Source organism: Sparus aurata, chromosome 10, assembly GCF_900880675.1.
Source record: "Sparus aurata chromosome 10, fSpaAur1.1, whole genome shotgun sequence".
NCBI lineage: Eukaryota > Metazoa > Chordata > Actinopteri > Spariformes > Sparidae > Sparus > Sparus aurata.
In genome coordinates this window covers 8,855,220-8,868,897 of record NC_044196.1, presented here as the reverse complement: position 1 = coordinate 8,868,897, position 13,678 = coordinate 8,855,220, and the positions used below count along the sequence as shown (strand labels likewise).

At 40.7% G+C, this 13,678-nt stretch overlaps 1 protein-coding gene and 1 long non-coding RNA gene across 2 annotated transcripts; both read left to right on the top strand.

Moving 5' to 3' along the window:
• Window positions 1-2,353: 2,353 nt before the first annotated feature.
• Window positions 2,354-6,594, top strand: LOC115589137 (uncharacterized). The gene is made up of 9 exons (XM_030429865.1): window positions 2,354-2,495; window positions 2,584-2,631; window positions 3,307-3,504; window positions 3,696-3,843; window positions 3,936-4,062; window positions 4,230-4,393; window positions 5,087-5,231; window positions 5,346-5,461; window positions 6,098-6,594. Exons 3-9 carry the CDS (start codon window positions 3,451-3,453, stop codon window positions 6,142-6,144), a joined length of 801 nt encoding a protein of 266 aa, XP_030285725.1. The 5' UTR covers window positions 2,354-2,495; window positions 2,584-2,631; window positions 3,307-3,450; the 3' UTR covers window positions 6,145-6,594.
• Window positions 6,595-8,123: 1,529 nt separating this feature from the next.
• On the top strand, window positions 8,124-11,458 carry LOC115589138 (uncharacterized). The gene is made up of 9 exons (XR_003985487.1): window positions 8,124-8,299; window positions 8,388-8,435; window positions 8,883-9,079; window positions 9,262-9,409; window positions 9,502-9,625; window positions 9,896-10,058; window positions 10,355-10,499; window positions 10,625-10,740; window positions 11,314-11,458. It is a non-coding gene; the product is annotated as an uncharacterized LOC115589138 (long non-coding RNA).
• Window positions 11,459-13,678: the final 2,220 nt, after the last annotated feature.

The following is a 13,678-nucleotide window of genomic DNA, read 5'->3' as shown; positions in this document are numbered from 1 at the left end:
TGTGGATCCCAACACTCTTCAAACCCACTTTCTGTTCCTCCACCTACCTCGACCCCTCTTTCCTCATCCATCTACCACAATCCACTTCCCATTACCCTCTTTATACCTTCTGTCAATTCAAATATAATTACTGTCACGCTACACAATGGCATGGTTTTTGTTTGTTGTTTTTGTGCGTGATGAAATGAGGATATAACCTGTTTTAACGTAGGTGGATTGTGTAACCATAGTCGCACCCAAAATTCCTCCAGTAAAGTCCTGCCAACTATTCTGTCTTCTATCAAGTGTCAATTACCAGGAACTGAACTTCATGGGAACACCACAAACAGTTTTGCTTTCACATACCACATATTTGTGCAAGATGAAATGAGGATATAGTCTGGTTACAACAGCAGGTAGGTGAATTGTGTAACTATTGTCTCACCAAAAATTATTCTCTTAAGTCCAGCCAACTGTGTGTGTGTGTGTGTGTGTGTGTGTGTGTGTGTGTGTGTGTGTGTGTGTGACCTGATGCGAGTACCAGCAGCTGCAACGCAAAGTTTGCCAGTTGCGTTGCAGCTGCTAGTGCTAACTGATCTGGAATACTGGTAGGCCCTCGTGTCGCTGCAGTGAGGAGAAGTTCTTTGCAGCTTGCAGCTCTCAGCAGCTGTTAGGCCCAGGAGAAGAGATCTTGAGGGCAGGCAGCCCTGTGGGGGACTTGGAGAGGAGCCCTAGAGGATAAGAAGTTGAAGGAGTGGAGGGCGTCGATTGAGAGAAAAAGAAGAAGAAGGAAGGCTCTGGAGTTTTGACTCTCTGGTCAGAGGGGGGTCTGTCTCCCTGACCAATAGTAGAACAAAGCTGAAATTTGCACCTAGGTTTGAAGAATGGGGAATTCTGGGAAACTGACTTGAGTTCAGAGTCCGAGTAACCTCGATGTGCTGGAAAAGATTTATGAGCCTTAAACCCAATAAAAAGTCAGATTTTATTGGGTTTTAGCAAGTACTTGTGTTATTCAATACAAATGATATACTTTTTGGAGCACATGTATAGAATGTGTCAATATTTAAACTCTCAATAGAGAGAAGTCCTCTTATTCAAACAGTGGCCATTTTCTTTTGATATCACAGTCAAGGCAGGAAGTTCAAGCTTTACCATACAGATGTGTTCTATTTTGCAACAAGGGGTCTGACAAATCCTTATTAGTGAAAATCTAGAGGGATATCAGGCCATATTTCGAAATACACTGACATAGTTGTTAAGCCTTTAGCTCCCATTAGACAACAGCTACTGTTAGCATTCAACCCTTTCTAGCTAACAAGACTGTTTGATAGTGTGACGTGACATGATAGTAAAAGTGTAAATAAGATATCAACACACGTCTTGGACTGCTGCTGTAATTTAACCTCTCTACCTGTTTGCTGCTGCCCTGTGAGTTTCATACTTTTGAATTGGACGGCCCCTCAGTGGTGTGGAGTCGCTTAGACCTTAATCCTTGTGACACTCACTATATTCCAGTTTTTATCAGTTGCTTCAACATGTTTTCTAAAGCACTTGGATGGTTTTCCACCTTAATAGACCTTGATTAGAACAGCCGTCACTCACTCTGAACATATAACGTATTTGTCAAAAGCAAACCAGAATACTGTCTTTATCACTGTTGATGTCCAGAAAATAAACTTGTGCATTTATTTTCTCTTTGAGAATTCTGTTCATTAAATCTCATCCACAGATGGAGGAAGACGTCCTTAAGATCAGCCAACATCTGGTTGAACAAACAGTCTCAGACAGATGTTGGCTTGAGGAAAAACACTGCATGCTATGAGACACAATGTCACTCATTATCTGGTTGTTGATTGATCAGATGACTTGACAGTAAAAGTGATAATTCAAATATTCAAACTAACTAGCATCATCACAGAAAATGGTTCTAAAGCTGTGATAATAATAGATTCAAAAGACATAAAACCTTTGATTTTCTGGCCCACATGTGGCAGACTGGTACCATATTTCTCGCAGAGGCTTATTTTTTACCTGTGTGATGACTGAAGTGAGAGTTAAGTTACATATCACTCAGACTAATGGTTTCATGGTAAATAAGAAAATGTCAACAATAACTAATAAAATGGAATCACAACAGGAGTTTTGAGTTTGAGTTTGTTTTACCAACATAATGTAACTGACATGGACAACATGAGGTACAAGAAAACACACACAGAAATGTTCTCTTGTTTATTCAACAAAGCTTCACCTTTGATCACCACAACCAAAAATCAATCAACCACTACTAGCCAACCAATCACAGATGAGACTTCAACAGGATGAAGCAGGTTTCAGTCTTCAACCAATCACAGAGCTTGGAGTGAAGTCACATGAACCACTGAGAGCGTTTCAGGGCGATGACCAGAAAACAAACATTAAAGTTCCAGGAGCGCTCAAAGGTTTGATATTCATCAGTGTGACAGAAGAAAGACGAGACTTCAGCAGGATGAAGCAGGTTTCAGTCTCTGGGCTCCTCTGTAAGTGTGACTGCATCATTTATTACATGTTTCACTAAAACACTGTCAACAGCTGCACACTCATTGTATTCTCTCTCTCTGTTGTCAGTGCTGTTTGTCTTCTGCTTCTTTGTGAGTGCAGGATCTTCATCTCGTCGTGAGTATTGTTCAGCTGTCTATCTGTAGAAGTGTTTTTCTCAACCGTTATCCAAAACAGTTCAAAATGAGCTCCACCTTCACCAACAGCAGCTAAATCCAGCTATGCACTTTGTGCCACAGGAAGTTAATGAGCTAAGTTTTTTTTAAACATTTTCTCTGAGTGAAAAATTCAACAGCATCCATCGGTGGCATGCTAGCTGTGTAGCATATGGAGTGCATGGATATTAGTAGTGTTTCATGCGTATTTTATCAAAATATTTTACAAAAACACCTGGCAGGCCAACCCTCTCACTTATCATCCTGTTTTTTCAATAATACCCCTGGTGTGTATAAAAACAGAAGAATTATCTTCTCTCTTAGTGATGATGTTGAACACTAGGGGTGTACGTCTGTGGCCATAGAAACCGAACAAAACTTTATTGAAACGAGGCGTAAAACGTAAGCACAACGGAAAATCTGGGATCTGATCAAGTGGATGAAGGAAAGTTTGGAACAGGTTAACAGGTAGAAAGACTGAGTATTTTGGCAGGAGATGCGTGACTAAGAGTCGGCTGGAGAGAGAAAAAATAACATATGAAACATTGAAAAAGGAGATGATGATGTACAGGATTGATAAACAAGCTAATGTTATAACCTGTTAAATTAGTGGAACTTCTTCTCTTTCTAACATCAGACGTACAGCGACGGGAGACCAAAAAGTACGCTGGAGTCCTCCCAACACGGATGGTAATTTCTCCGACCCTGGTACGTCAGTGTGGGCGACACCGTACAGCTCAACTGTACCTCAGGCAATGACAAAGGGAACTACAGCAACACGATGGACATGCAACTGGTCTGGACCAAGATGGGACCCGGAGAGAAGACTAAAAAGGTTTGGGACGGACAAAAATCCTGAGATTAATGTCAGAATTGTGAAAAAAGGACCAAAATCAATTCATGAAGAAGTTAGCTGCACATGCTAACAAAGAAAATCTTATCTTAGATATGGATGAGCAGTCAGTCAGAGACTTCAGAAAATGAGATGTGAATCTCAGTTTGGTATATTTGTGTTTCTTCTCACAGGTCCTGTTGAGCCAGCGAGCGTCTTTAGGCTTCACCTATATGCTTGGCCCTGTTACCCATGAGCACCAGGGTGTTTACACCTGTCATGTCCAGAACAACAGGCCTGATATTTATGTTCATGACTGGCACTACATAATCTGGGTGGCTGGTAAATGCTTTAAATAATAAATGAATATAACAATGATTATGTTTTATTTAATGTGATATCATCATTGATCATCTCCATCATCCCGGATGCAGATGTTTCTCCTCCAGAAGCCTTGATAGATGTGATCAGCCACAACAGGAGCCAGTTCGTTAATGCTGAGATGTTCACCGTGAGCTGCCAGCTGCCCAACGACAACAGCACCCAGTGGAAGATGATGAGGTTGGCCTTTAACTTGTATCAGTGCATGCCTTGGTAAAAACACATCACAACTTTTGTAACAGAATAGTGCAGCAAGGACACAGCTTGTGTACGTTGGGTGGCCAAAAAAAAATCCATCTCATCCTCACACCTACGAGTTACAGAACATTCTACTTCTGTTGTCCAAGGTTTAATAAGTGGGAGGGAAATATGATTGAGTGTCCCAATCAAGTGTCTTCAGACCGCCGCCTGTCCTGCACCAGCCGTTCTGAAAATCCCTGGTCAGACATCCTGTACTGGTGTGAGAGTTCAACAGGGGAGAGGAGCAACGCCCTCAACATTTCCACCACTGGTACACACCTTATACAATCACATTTATTTAAAGAGATATTTCTCCTAACTTCTCACATGGTTTGAGTAAATTAATGTTTGAGGCCCAAAGAGGTAAATTATCCCATATCTCATGAACTTAACACAGATCTGTATCTGCTAACTGTGTATAAACTAAATCTAAACTATTTAAAATTAGCGTCAACGGGTACTTTTACTTTTAGTAAATTGAGCTGATACTTCTGTAGTTTTATAAAGGTGTGATTTTAAATAGATTTTTAACAGGTAAGGGAGTTTTATTTCTATGTTGTTGTATTAGTACTTAACTTAATTAAAGGATCTGAATACTTCCAGTCCTGGCAGAATGGGATTAGACACAGCAAAATGCATCTTTGCCATTCTGTATTCTCTATGACACAGCGACTTCTCACTGGACCAGCTAGCTAGATCTAACTAGATCAGTTAGCAAGATATCACCTCCAGTAGTGCTGGTAAATCAAAATGTCAGAATTTGCTTGGTTTCCTCTGTACTGTTGCATTTTTTCTCAGGATTGTAGCTAATTTATTCTATTAAGATTAAATGAAGGGCCAAAAAGCTCTCCAAGCTAGCGAGCGAGCTAACGGTCAGTAAACAAGCTCAAATGCCCGGTCATTAACAGGGTCACACAAGTTCGAACACAATAGAATTGTGTAAAGACTGTCTCTCTCTGTGCAGTTGTGAATAATGTCTTGGAGAGTCCACCGCTTCCTGTGTTGGAGGGGGAGGACGTGATGCTGCGCTGTTTGCACATTAACAAAACCACCAAGGAAGTCACCTCCAATCTCAGAGCCACCTTCTACAAGAACGACCGTGTGCTCAAGTAAACATTCCTCGACATGAGTTTATTATTCACATCAAACTTACCTTCATTGACATATTCCTTGAAACTTAATCTGTCACTCAGTTTCTTTTTCTCTGTGTGTTTTTGTGTCAGGTGGGGAACTGAGGGCAACTGGACTCTGACAGCAGTGACCAAAGCTGACGAAGGACTCTACAAATGTGTCATTCATGGACGCGGAGACACTCATGAGAGCTGGCTCACAGTTAAAGGTACGAACACGCTCATACTATATACATACTCTACAGGGCAACGTTTCATTATACAGTCCTCGTAATAAGTGTTAGTTTATCGGTAATGATGCCTGTACAACTTCTTGCAGATAGAATCAAATAGATGCTCATTGACATTAATCAGAAGTGTTAATTAGAGCATAATGACGGAAGGGTAAAAACATTTTTTGAGTTATATCTTTTTTTTTCTCAGAATTCTGAAGAAAAACTGAGAATTTTGAGACTAAAATACAAATTCTGAGATTAAGGTTCAGATTCTGAGATTAAAGTCTGAATTGTGAGAATAAAGTCAAAATTCTAAAATCAAAGTCAGAATTCTGAGATTGAAGTTCATGCTGAAATTGAAGTCCAAATTGTACGGAAAAATTGTCAGGGCCAGGGGTGAGAAGAAGAAATGTCAGGAGGATTATTTTCAGAATACACTTCAAGAAAAAAGTAAAAATGCCGAGAATAAAGTCGACATTTCAAGATTAAAATCGATCTAAACTACATCAATCAGCTCATATGACCTCCTCAACAAAATGCCTTGTGTAGGTGAACTGATTAAACTGCACACACACATACACACACGCACAATCCTATTTATATCTACTCTCCTAATTATGTCCGTGTCAGCTCGGAATGAGGAAGACCAGAAGAAGAAGGACTTGGAGACGTCGTAGATGTTCCGCTGCAACGCTTCACCTCCAGGCTCCAGACAGCTGCTCTCTGATTGGTCAACTCAACCTTACCTACTCTCACAACATTAGACATGAGAGGCTTCAACACTTCCTGAATGTGTTTTTGTTATTATTATAAATATCTACGTGTGGCAAACTTCATCCAGTTCTGCACATAATATTCAAGGTTAAAAATTAAAAGTGACTCTTGGACCCTGATAGACTTATTTCTTAAAAACATAAATGTAAATGTCCCGAGATGAAATATTACAGTGAAGAATAACATGGACAAAAAAAAAATCTCCATCAAGATCATCTGATCATTTCCTACAATTTATGAACCTGGTTTTAATTCTTATAGTTCTGTCCTCTGTTACCAGCTGGTCTCATCTAGTTCTGTCCATCATGTTTCTGTACAATGTTGTAATAATTCAATAAAGTTATTAAAAACTGCTTCTGCTGTCTTTACAGCTGATCTTGTGGTTTGTTGTCCTCTCAGACTGTCAGGTGGAGGTTAAGTAGGGGGTGGAGTCTGTCCAGCTGCCCTTCAAAACTACACCTGACCATGTAATGATCCCAAACCCACAATGATAGTCCATGTGTATCAGCACGGTTCTGACCAGCTTAAAGAACAGGACCAGGTTTACAGAAACCGGACAGAGATGAAGAAAGATCTGCTGGAAACTGGAGACCTCAGTCTGACCATGAAAAACCCCAAACACTCAGACACAGGGAGATTTGGTTGCTTGTCTCTGGTTGGTTGTTTGTCTCTGGATGGTTGTTTGTCTCCAGGTGGTTGTTTTTTTCTGGTTGTTTGTCTCTGTCCAACTGTCCTCTGTCTCTTCTGCAGGGAGTTCAAAAATGAAACAACGTACATCAGGACAAAAAGCAGCTCAACTGATCTAACTCCTCTGAACGGGGATCGATCTGTTTGATTGGTCTGTTTGTCACTCTGACTGTTGATCTGATCTGACTTTGGATCAGAGAGACAATGGAGGTGAAGGAGCTGATGGACGATGGATGACAACATGACACTGTATCAGCTTCTCCTTAACTCTGACTCTTAACACTTTTGGTTGCTATTGATATCTGTGTGTGATGTCACATGTTGATCAGCTCTGTGATTTGGACTGAAAGATGCTCTTGTTTTTCTTTAGACTTTCAGGTTCCATGAAGGCCACTTGTAGTTCTGATCCCTTGAGCTCAGACAGAGGTCTCACTCTGGAGGAGACATTTGACACAAATGTTTAATTGTGACACTCATAATATTCCAGTTTTTATCAGTTGTTTCAACATGTTTTCTGAAGCACTTGCAGTTTTCCACCTTAATTGAACTTGTTCAACCATTTTTATCACTGCAAAAAGCCGTCAGTCACTCTGAACATTTAAATTATTTGTATTTAGTTTCTCTTTGAAACTTCTGTCAAGTAAAATCCTGTCTATGTCCTTAAAATCAAGCCAACAGTCTCAAACAGATGTTGGCATAATGAACAACACCTGATACTATGCGACACGATATCAGTCATTATCTGGTTATTGATTGTTCTGATGAATTGACAGTAAACGTGAGAAATCAAATATTTAAACTGTGGAGCATCATCACAGAAAATTGATCTAAAGCCGTGACAATAACAGATTCAAAAGACATAAAACCTTTGATTCTCTGGCCCACATGTGGCAGATTGGTACCATATATCTCACAGAGGCTTATTTTATACCTGTGTGATGACTGAAGTGAGAGTTAAGTTACATTTCGCTCAGATTAATGATTTCATGGTAAATGAGAAGATTACAACAATAACTAATAAAATAGAATCACAACAGGAGTTTTGAGTTTGAGTTTGTTTTATTTATTAACATAATGTAACTGACATGGACAAAATGAGGTAAAAGAAAACACACAGAGAAATGTTCTCTTGTTTATTCAACAAAGCTTCACCTTCGATCACCAGAATCAAAAATCCATTAACCAATACTAGCCAACCAATCACAGAGCTTGGAGTGAAGTCACATGAACCACTGAGAGCGTTTCAGGGCGATGACCAGAAAACAAACATTAAAGTTCCAGGAACGCTCAAAGGTTTGATATTCATCAGTGTGACAGAAGAAAGACGAGACTTCAGCAGGATGAAGCAGGTTTCAGTCTTTGGGCTCCTCTGTAAGTGTGACTGCATCATTTATTACATGTTTCACTAAAACACTGTCAACAGCTGCACACTCATTGTATTCTCTCTCTCTGTTGTCAGTGCTGTTTGTCTTCTGCTACTTTGTGAGCACAGGATCTTCATCTCGTAGTAAGTATTGTTCAACTGTCTATCTGTTGAAGTGTTTTTCTCAACTGTTATCCAAAACAGTTCAAAATGAGCTCCACCTTCACCAACTGCAGCAGTAAAATACAACTTTGCACTTTGTGCCACAGGAAGTTAGTAAGCTAAGTGTTTTTGTTTTTTTTTATCTCTCTGAGTGAAAAATTCAACAGCATATTTAGCAAATATTTGTATCATGCTAGCTGTGTAGCATATAGAGTGCATGCATATTATTAGTGTTTTAATGCGTCTTTTATCAAAATATTTGACCACAACATCTGGCAGGCCAACCCTCTCACTTATCAACCTGTCGGCTGGAGACTGTAATACATAAAAAAATAAACACTGAGAAGAAGTCATGATGTACAGGACTGATAAACCAGCTAATGTTATAACCTGGTAAAACAGTGGAACTTCTTCTCTTTCTAACATCAGACGTACAGCGACGGGAGACCAAAAAGTACGCTGGAGTCCTCCCAACACGGATGGTAATTTCTCCGACCTGGTACGTCAGTGTGGGCGACTCCGTACAGTTCAACTGTACCTCAGGCAAAAACAAAGGGAACTACAGCAACACGATGGACATGCAACTGGTCTGGACCAAGATGGGACCCGGAGAGAAGACTAAGAAGGTTTGGGACGGACAAAAATCCTGAGATCAATGTCAGAATTGTGAAAAAAGGAACAAAAACAATTTGTGAAAAAAATTAGCTGGCCATGCTAACAGAGAAGATCTCATCTTAGATATGGATGAGCAGACTTCTGAAGATGAGATGTGAATCTCAGTTTGGTATATTTGTGTTTCTTCTCACAGGTCCTGTTGAGCCAGCGAGCGTCTTTAGGCTTCTCCTAAATGCTTGGCCCTGTTACCCAAGAGCACCAGGGTGTTTACACCTGTCATGTCCAGAACAGCAGGCCTGATATTTATGTTCATGACTGGCACTACATAATCTGGGTGGCTGGTAAATGCTTTAAATAATAAATTAATATAACCATGATTATATTTTATTTAATGTGATATCATCATTGATCATCTCCATCATCCCGGATGCAGATGTTTCTCCTCCAGAAGCCTTGATAGACGTGATCAACCACAACAGCAGCCAGTTCGTTGATGCTGAGATGTTCACTGTGAGCTGCCAGCTGCCCGACAACAGCACCCAGTGGAAGATGATGAGGTTGGCCTTTAACTTGTATCAGTGTATCCCTTTGCAAAAAGAAGCCAAAATTTCTGTAGCGGCAAGACTACATTAGACTAAAAGTTCCCACCAACAACAGCAGAAAAATTAGAAGCAAGCAAGGACACAGCCTGAGAACGTGGGGTATACACTCAAGACCAAGTGTTTGGCCTCTCAGAAAGATGTCATGCTGCTTGCGTAGCCAAAAAAAACCACCCGTCTCATCCTCACACCTACGAGTTACAGAATATTCTTCTTCTGTTTTCCAAGGTTTGATGAGTGGGAGGGAAATATTGTCGAGTGTCCCAATCAAGTGTCTTCAGACCGCCGCCTGTCCTGCACCATCCGTTCTGAATATCCCTGGTCAGACATCCTGTACTGGTGTGAGACAGGAGAGGAGAGAGGAGCAACGCCCTCAACATTACCACCACTGGTACACACCTTTTATAATCACATTTATTTAGATTTCAGATGTCTATGAAAGAGAGATTTCCTCATAACTGGGCCAGCTAGTAAGCTATAAGTTAGCAGGATATCACCTCCAGTAGTGTCATTTATTCTATTAAGATTAACTTAAGGGGCAAAAAGCTCTCCAAGCTCACAAGCAAGCTAACGGTCAGTAAACAAGCACAAATGCCCGGTCATTAAAGGGGCTCACACAAGTTCACACAAGATAGAATTGTGCCTTTCTATAATGCGTAAAATTAAAGACTGTCTCTCTCTGTGCAGTTGGGGTTACTGCATTGGAGAGTCCGCCGATTCCTGTGATGGAGGGGGAGGACGTGATGCTGCGCTGTTTGCACATAAACAAAACCACCAAGGAAGTCACCTCCAACCTCAGAGCCAACTTCTACAAGAACAACCGTGTGATCAGGTAAACATTCCTCAACCTGAGTTTATTATTCACATCAAACGTACCTTCATTAACATATTCCTTGAATCTTAATCTGAGCATGAAGTGTCAATCAGTTTCTTTTTCTCTGTGTGTTTTTGTCTCAGTTGGGGAACTCAGGGCAACTGGACTCTGACAGCAGTGACCAAAGCTGACGAAGGACTCTACAAATGTGTCATTCCTGGACACGGAGACACTCATGAGAGCTGGCTCACTGTTAAAGGTACGAACATGCTTATACTCTATATACATACTCTGTTATTGGTAATGAGGCCTTTTAACTTCTTACAGATGGAAACTAAGAGATGCTTATTGAAATTATTTAGAAATGTTAATTACGGCATAATGACGGAAGGGTAAAAACTTTTTTCGTTATAACTTTTTTCACAGAATTCTGAAGAAAAAGTGAGAATTCTGAGACAAAATTCTAGATTGTGAGATTGAAGTCTGAATTGTGAGATTAAAGTCAAAATTCTAAAATCAAAGTCAGAATCCTGAGATTAAAGTTCATTCTGAAATTGAAGTCCAAATTCTACAGGAGAGTATCAGGGCCAGGGGTGAGAAGAAAAAATGTCAAGAGGATTATTTTCATTATGCACTTCAAGAAAAAAAAATGAAATGTTGAGAATAAAGTCGACATTTCAAGATTAAAGTCGATCTTTTGAAATATCATATTTATATACGACTGCCTCATCAAAAAGCCTTGTGCAGGTGAACTGGTGAAACTGTATGCATATATAAACACACACACACACACACCTATTTATATCTACTCTCCTAATTATGTCCATGTCAGCTCGGAATGAGGAAGACCAGAAGAAGAAGGACTTGGAGACGTCGTAGATGTTCCCCTGAAACCCTCCACCTCCAGCCTCCAGTCAGCTGCACTCTGATTGGTCAACTCAACCTTACCTGCTCTCACAACGGGCCCGGTTCTAGGCATGGGCACGGGGGGGCAATGCCCCCCCAAATGCTTTGGCTGCCCCACCAAACCGACCCCGCTTCATTCCGAAAAAAAAAAAAAAAAAGTATATTCAAATATATAATATTGTAACGTATTCCCATAAATGCTGCTCAGAGTAATCACAGTCCACGGCTCTTCTGCCAACAGAGCCGGTGTCTCTCTCTCTCTCGTACCGTGCATACAGTCAGTAGCAGCTTCTCTCAGTTAGCACTCCAGGCTTGTTAGTTGTTAGCATGTCGGCTAGCAACTGCTTGTAGTAGCCTAGTCCCATCGGCGGCTGCTGCAGAGTTTGTCTCTGTCCCGCTCCGCGGCATGGGAAGCGTCACACGGGCAGGCTACGTACCAGTTGTGAAGCGGGTTTCAACTTTCAACCCTTGCCAGCCCCGCTGTTAGTCCTGTTGGCCCACGAGCCTCACCCACCCCCGCCGACAGGATTAAACAACACACGTTAGTGAGAGGGGACTCCATAACCTGTAAATTCAGGTTAGCGCCGCCGGCCACTGTTTAACGTTACTTCCTGGGGCCAGAGCCTCCAACAGCGGCGACTCTGAGGCTGCTGGCATCTGGCAGGGAGAAAGAGGGAACCCAGGCAGGCACACACGACTTTCCAAAGCGCGAGAAAGTGGTGCACAATAATATAGCATCAACCAATCAGACAAGATTTATTTATTTATTTTTATAGCGCTGTTTACAAAATTGCTTTGTCACAGATTATAAGGAAACTTACATTTTGCCCCACCACCAAATTTCCCAAACCTCCCGTCATATCTACCACAATGAATTTGGGAAATTTGGTGGTGGGGCAAAATGTATTTGACAGACTGACAATCTTAAACATTGGCAGATGCCAGAGGAACCACAAGCCCTTATGGGCCGGCTGACTAATCACTCTGTTCGCTGTCTAGTGTTATTCAAAAGCTAAATGACAATTTAGTCTCTTCAAGTCCTCCACACCTGCTATGGCAACAATTTGATCACTATTTATATACCACATAGAAGTCTCTATATCACAGTCATGGTTACCTTCTACAGTCACAAACTTTTACATCAGTCTGCATTCTTTTGTAGCGAATTCCTTATCCAGATGTTCAAAAACGTGCATGGTTTGAAATAATACAAATCTACTTCCATTTTTTTATATGATTATTTGTTTGCAAAAGTTAAAAATGAAGCAATGCCTTCTGGGAATTTCAAGACTGAATCGAGTGGACCGCGTCTGCGTGGTTGTTGGAAGTTGGAGATTGAAAACTGGAAACTGACTGAGATTAAGCTAGCAAAAAAAAGAATCGAGGCATCAAGAGACACAAGGGGTGAGCGGAGAAAAGAGAGAGAGAGAAATCTGAGAGCACTGTAGGCTGACGGTGAAAAATGCTGCAAACCAACTGATTTGTTTTTAAAATCAAGTGCAGCTTCATCTAGAAGAAGTAAACATGGATAACGAATGATGGCAAGACATTTTTATTATGGAACGGCTGGCTCTGATGATTTAGTTTTTTTTTATGCATTGGGGTTATGCATTCATGTGTCCATGTTTTGGTGCACTTGTTTATAGCATCACTGGGGCTCAAAAGTGTGTGTTCTTTCTGTGCGTCAAAAGTTCTATCTGCCAGTTGCGCAATATTTAGGTTTGGATCCATTTAATATTAGATAACTAATTCTAATTGGGCATTGATAAAGTTGTCCTACATCGGGGAGGTGGAGGTGGGCTTAAAATGTAAAATGCCAATTACATTGTAGCTTCAAATTGAAATAGAAAATATGTTAGTAGACTGACATCAATAATTTGTTGGCCACAGAATTTGTTTTCTTCGTCAATCCAGAAAAATAATTCCCGTTAGAGCTTTGCCGATGGAACCACGGCGAATCTGCGATGCTTATGTCTGGGTTGGCATCATAGACTGGTAGGCATACAAAAAAAACGTCATCTCTATGGCACTCAAAACAGTAGCAGTTGGTGACCCATCAACATTTCTTACTGCCCCCCCCAATCAAGGCAGTCTAGAACCGGGCCTGTCTCACAACATTAGACCTGAGAGGCTTCAACACTTCCTGAATGTGTTTTTGTTGTTATTATAAATACCTATGTGTGGCAAACTTTATCAAGTCCTATACATAATATTCAAGGTTAAAAATTACCAACATTTTAAATAATTTCAAGGACTGTTTATTAACCAATAGAAGCACCACACTAGAATGT

Excerpts from the sequence above, each read along its gene's own strand:
- LOC115589137 (XM_030429865.1), top strand. The coding sequence starts at position 3,451 with ATGGACATGCAACTGGTCTGGACCAAGATGGGACCCGGAGAGAAGACT. Across the intron at positions 3,505-3,695 it reads CCGGAGAGAAGACTAAAAAG|GTCCTGTTGAGCCAGCGAGC; the intron begins GTTTGGGACGGA and ends TTCTTCTCACAG. Across the intron at positions 3,844-3,935 it reads CTACATAATCTGGGTGGCTG|ATGTTTCTCCTCCAGAAGCC; the intron begins GTAAATGCTTTA and ends TCCCGGATGCAG.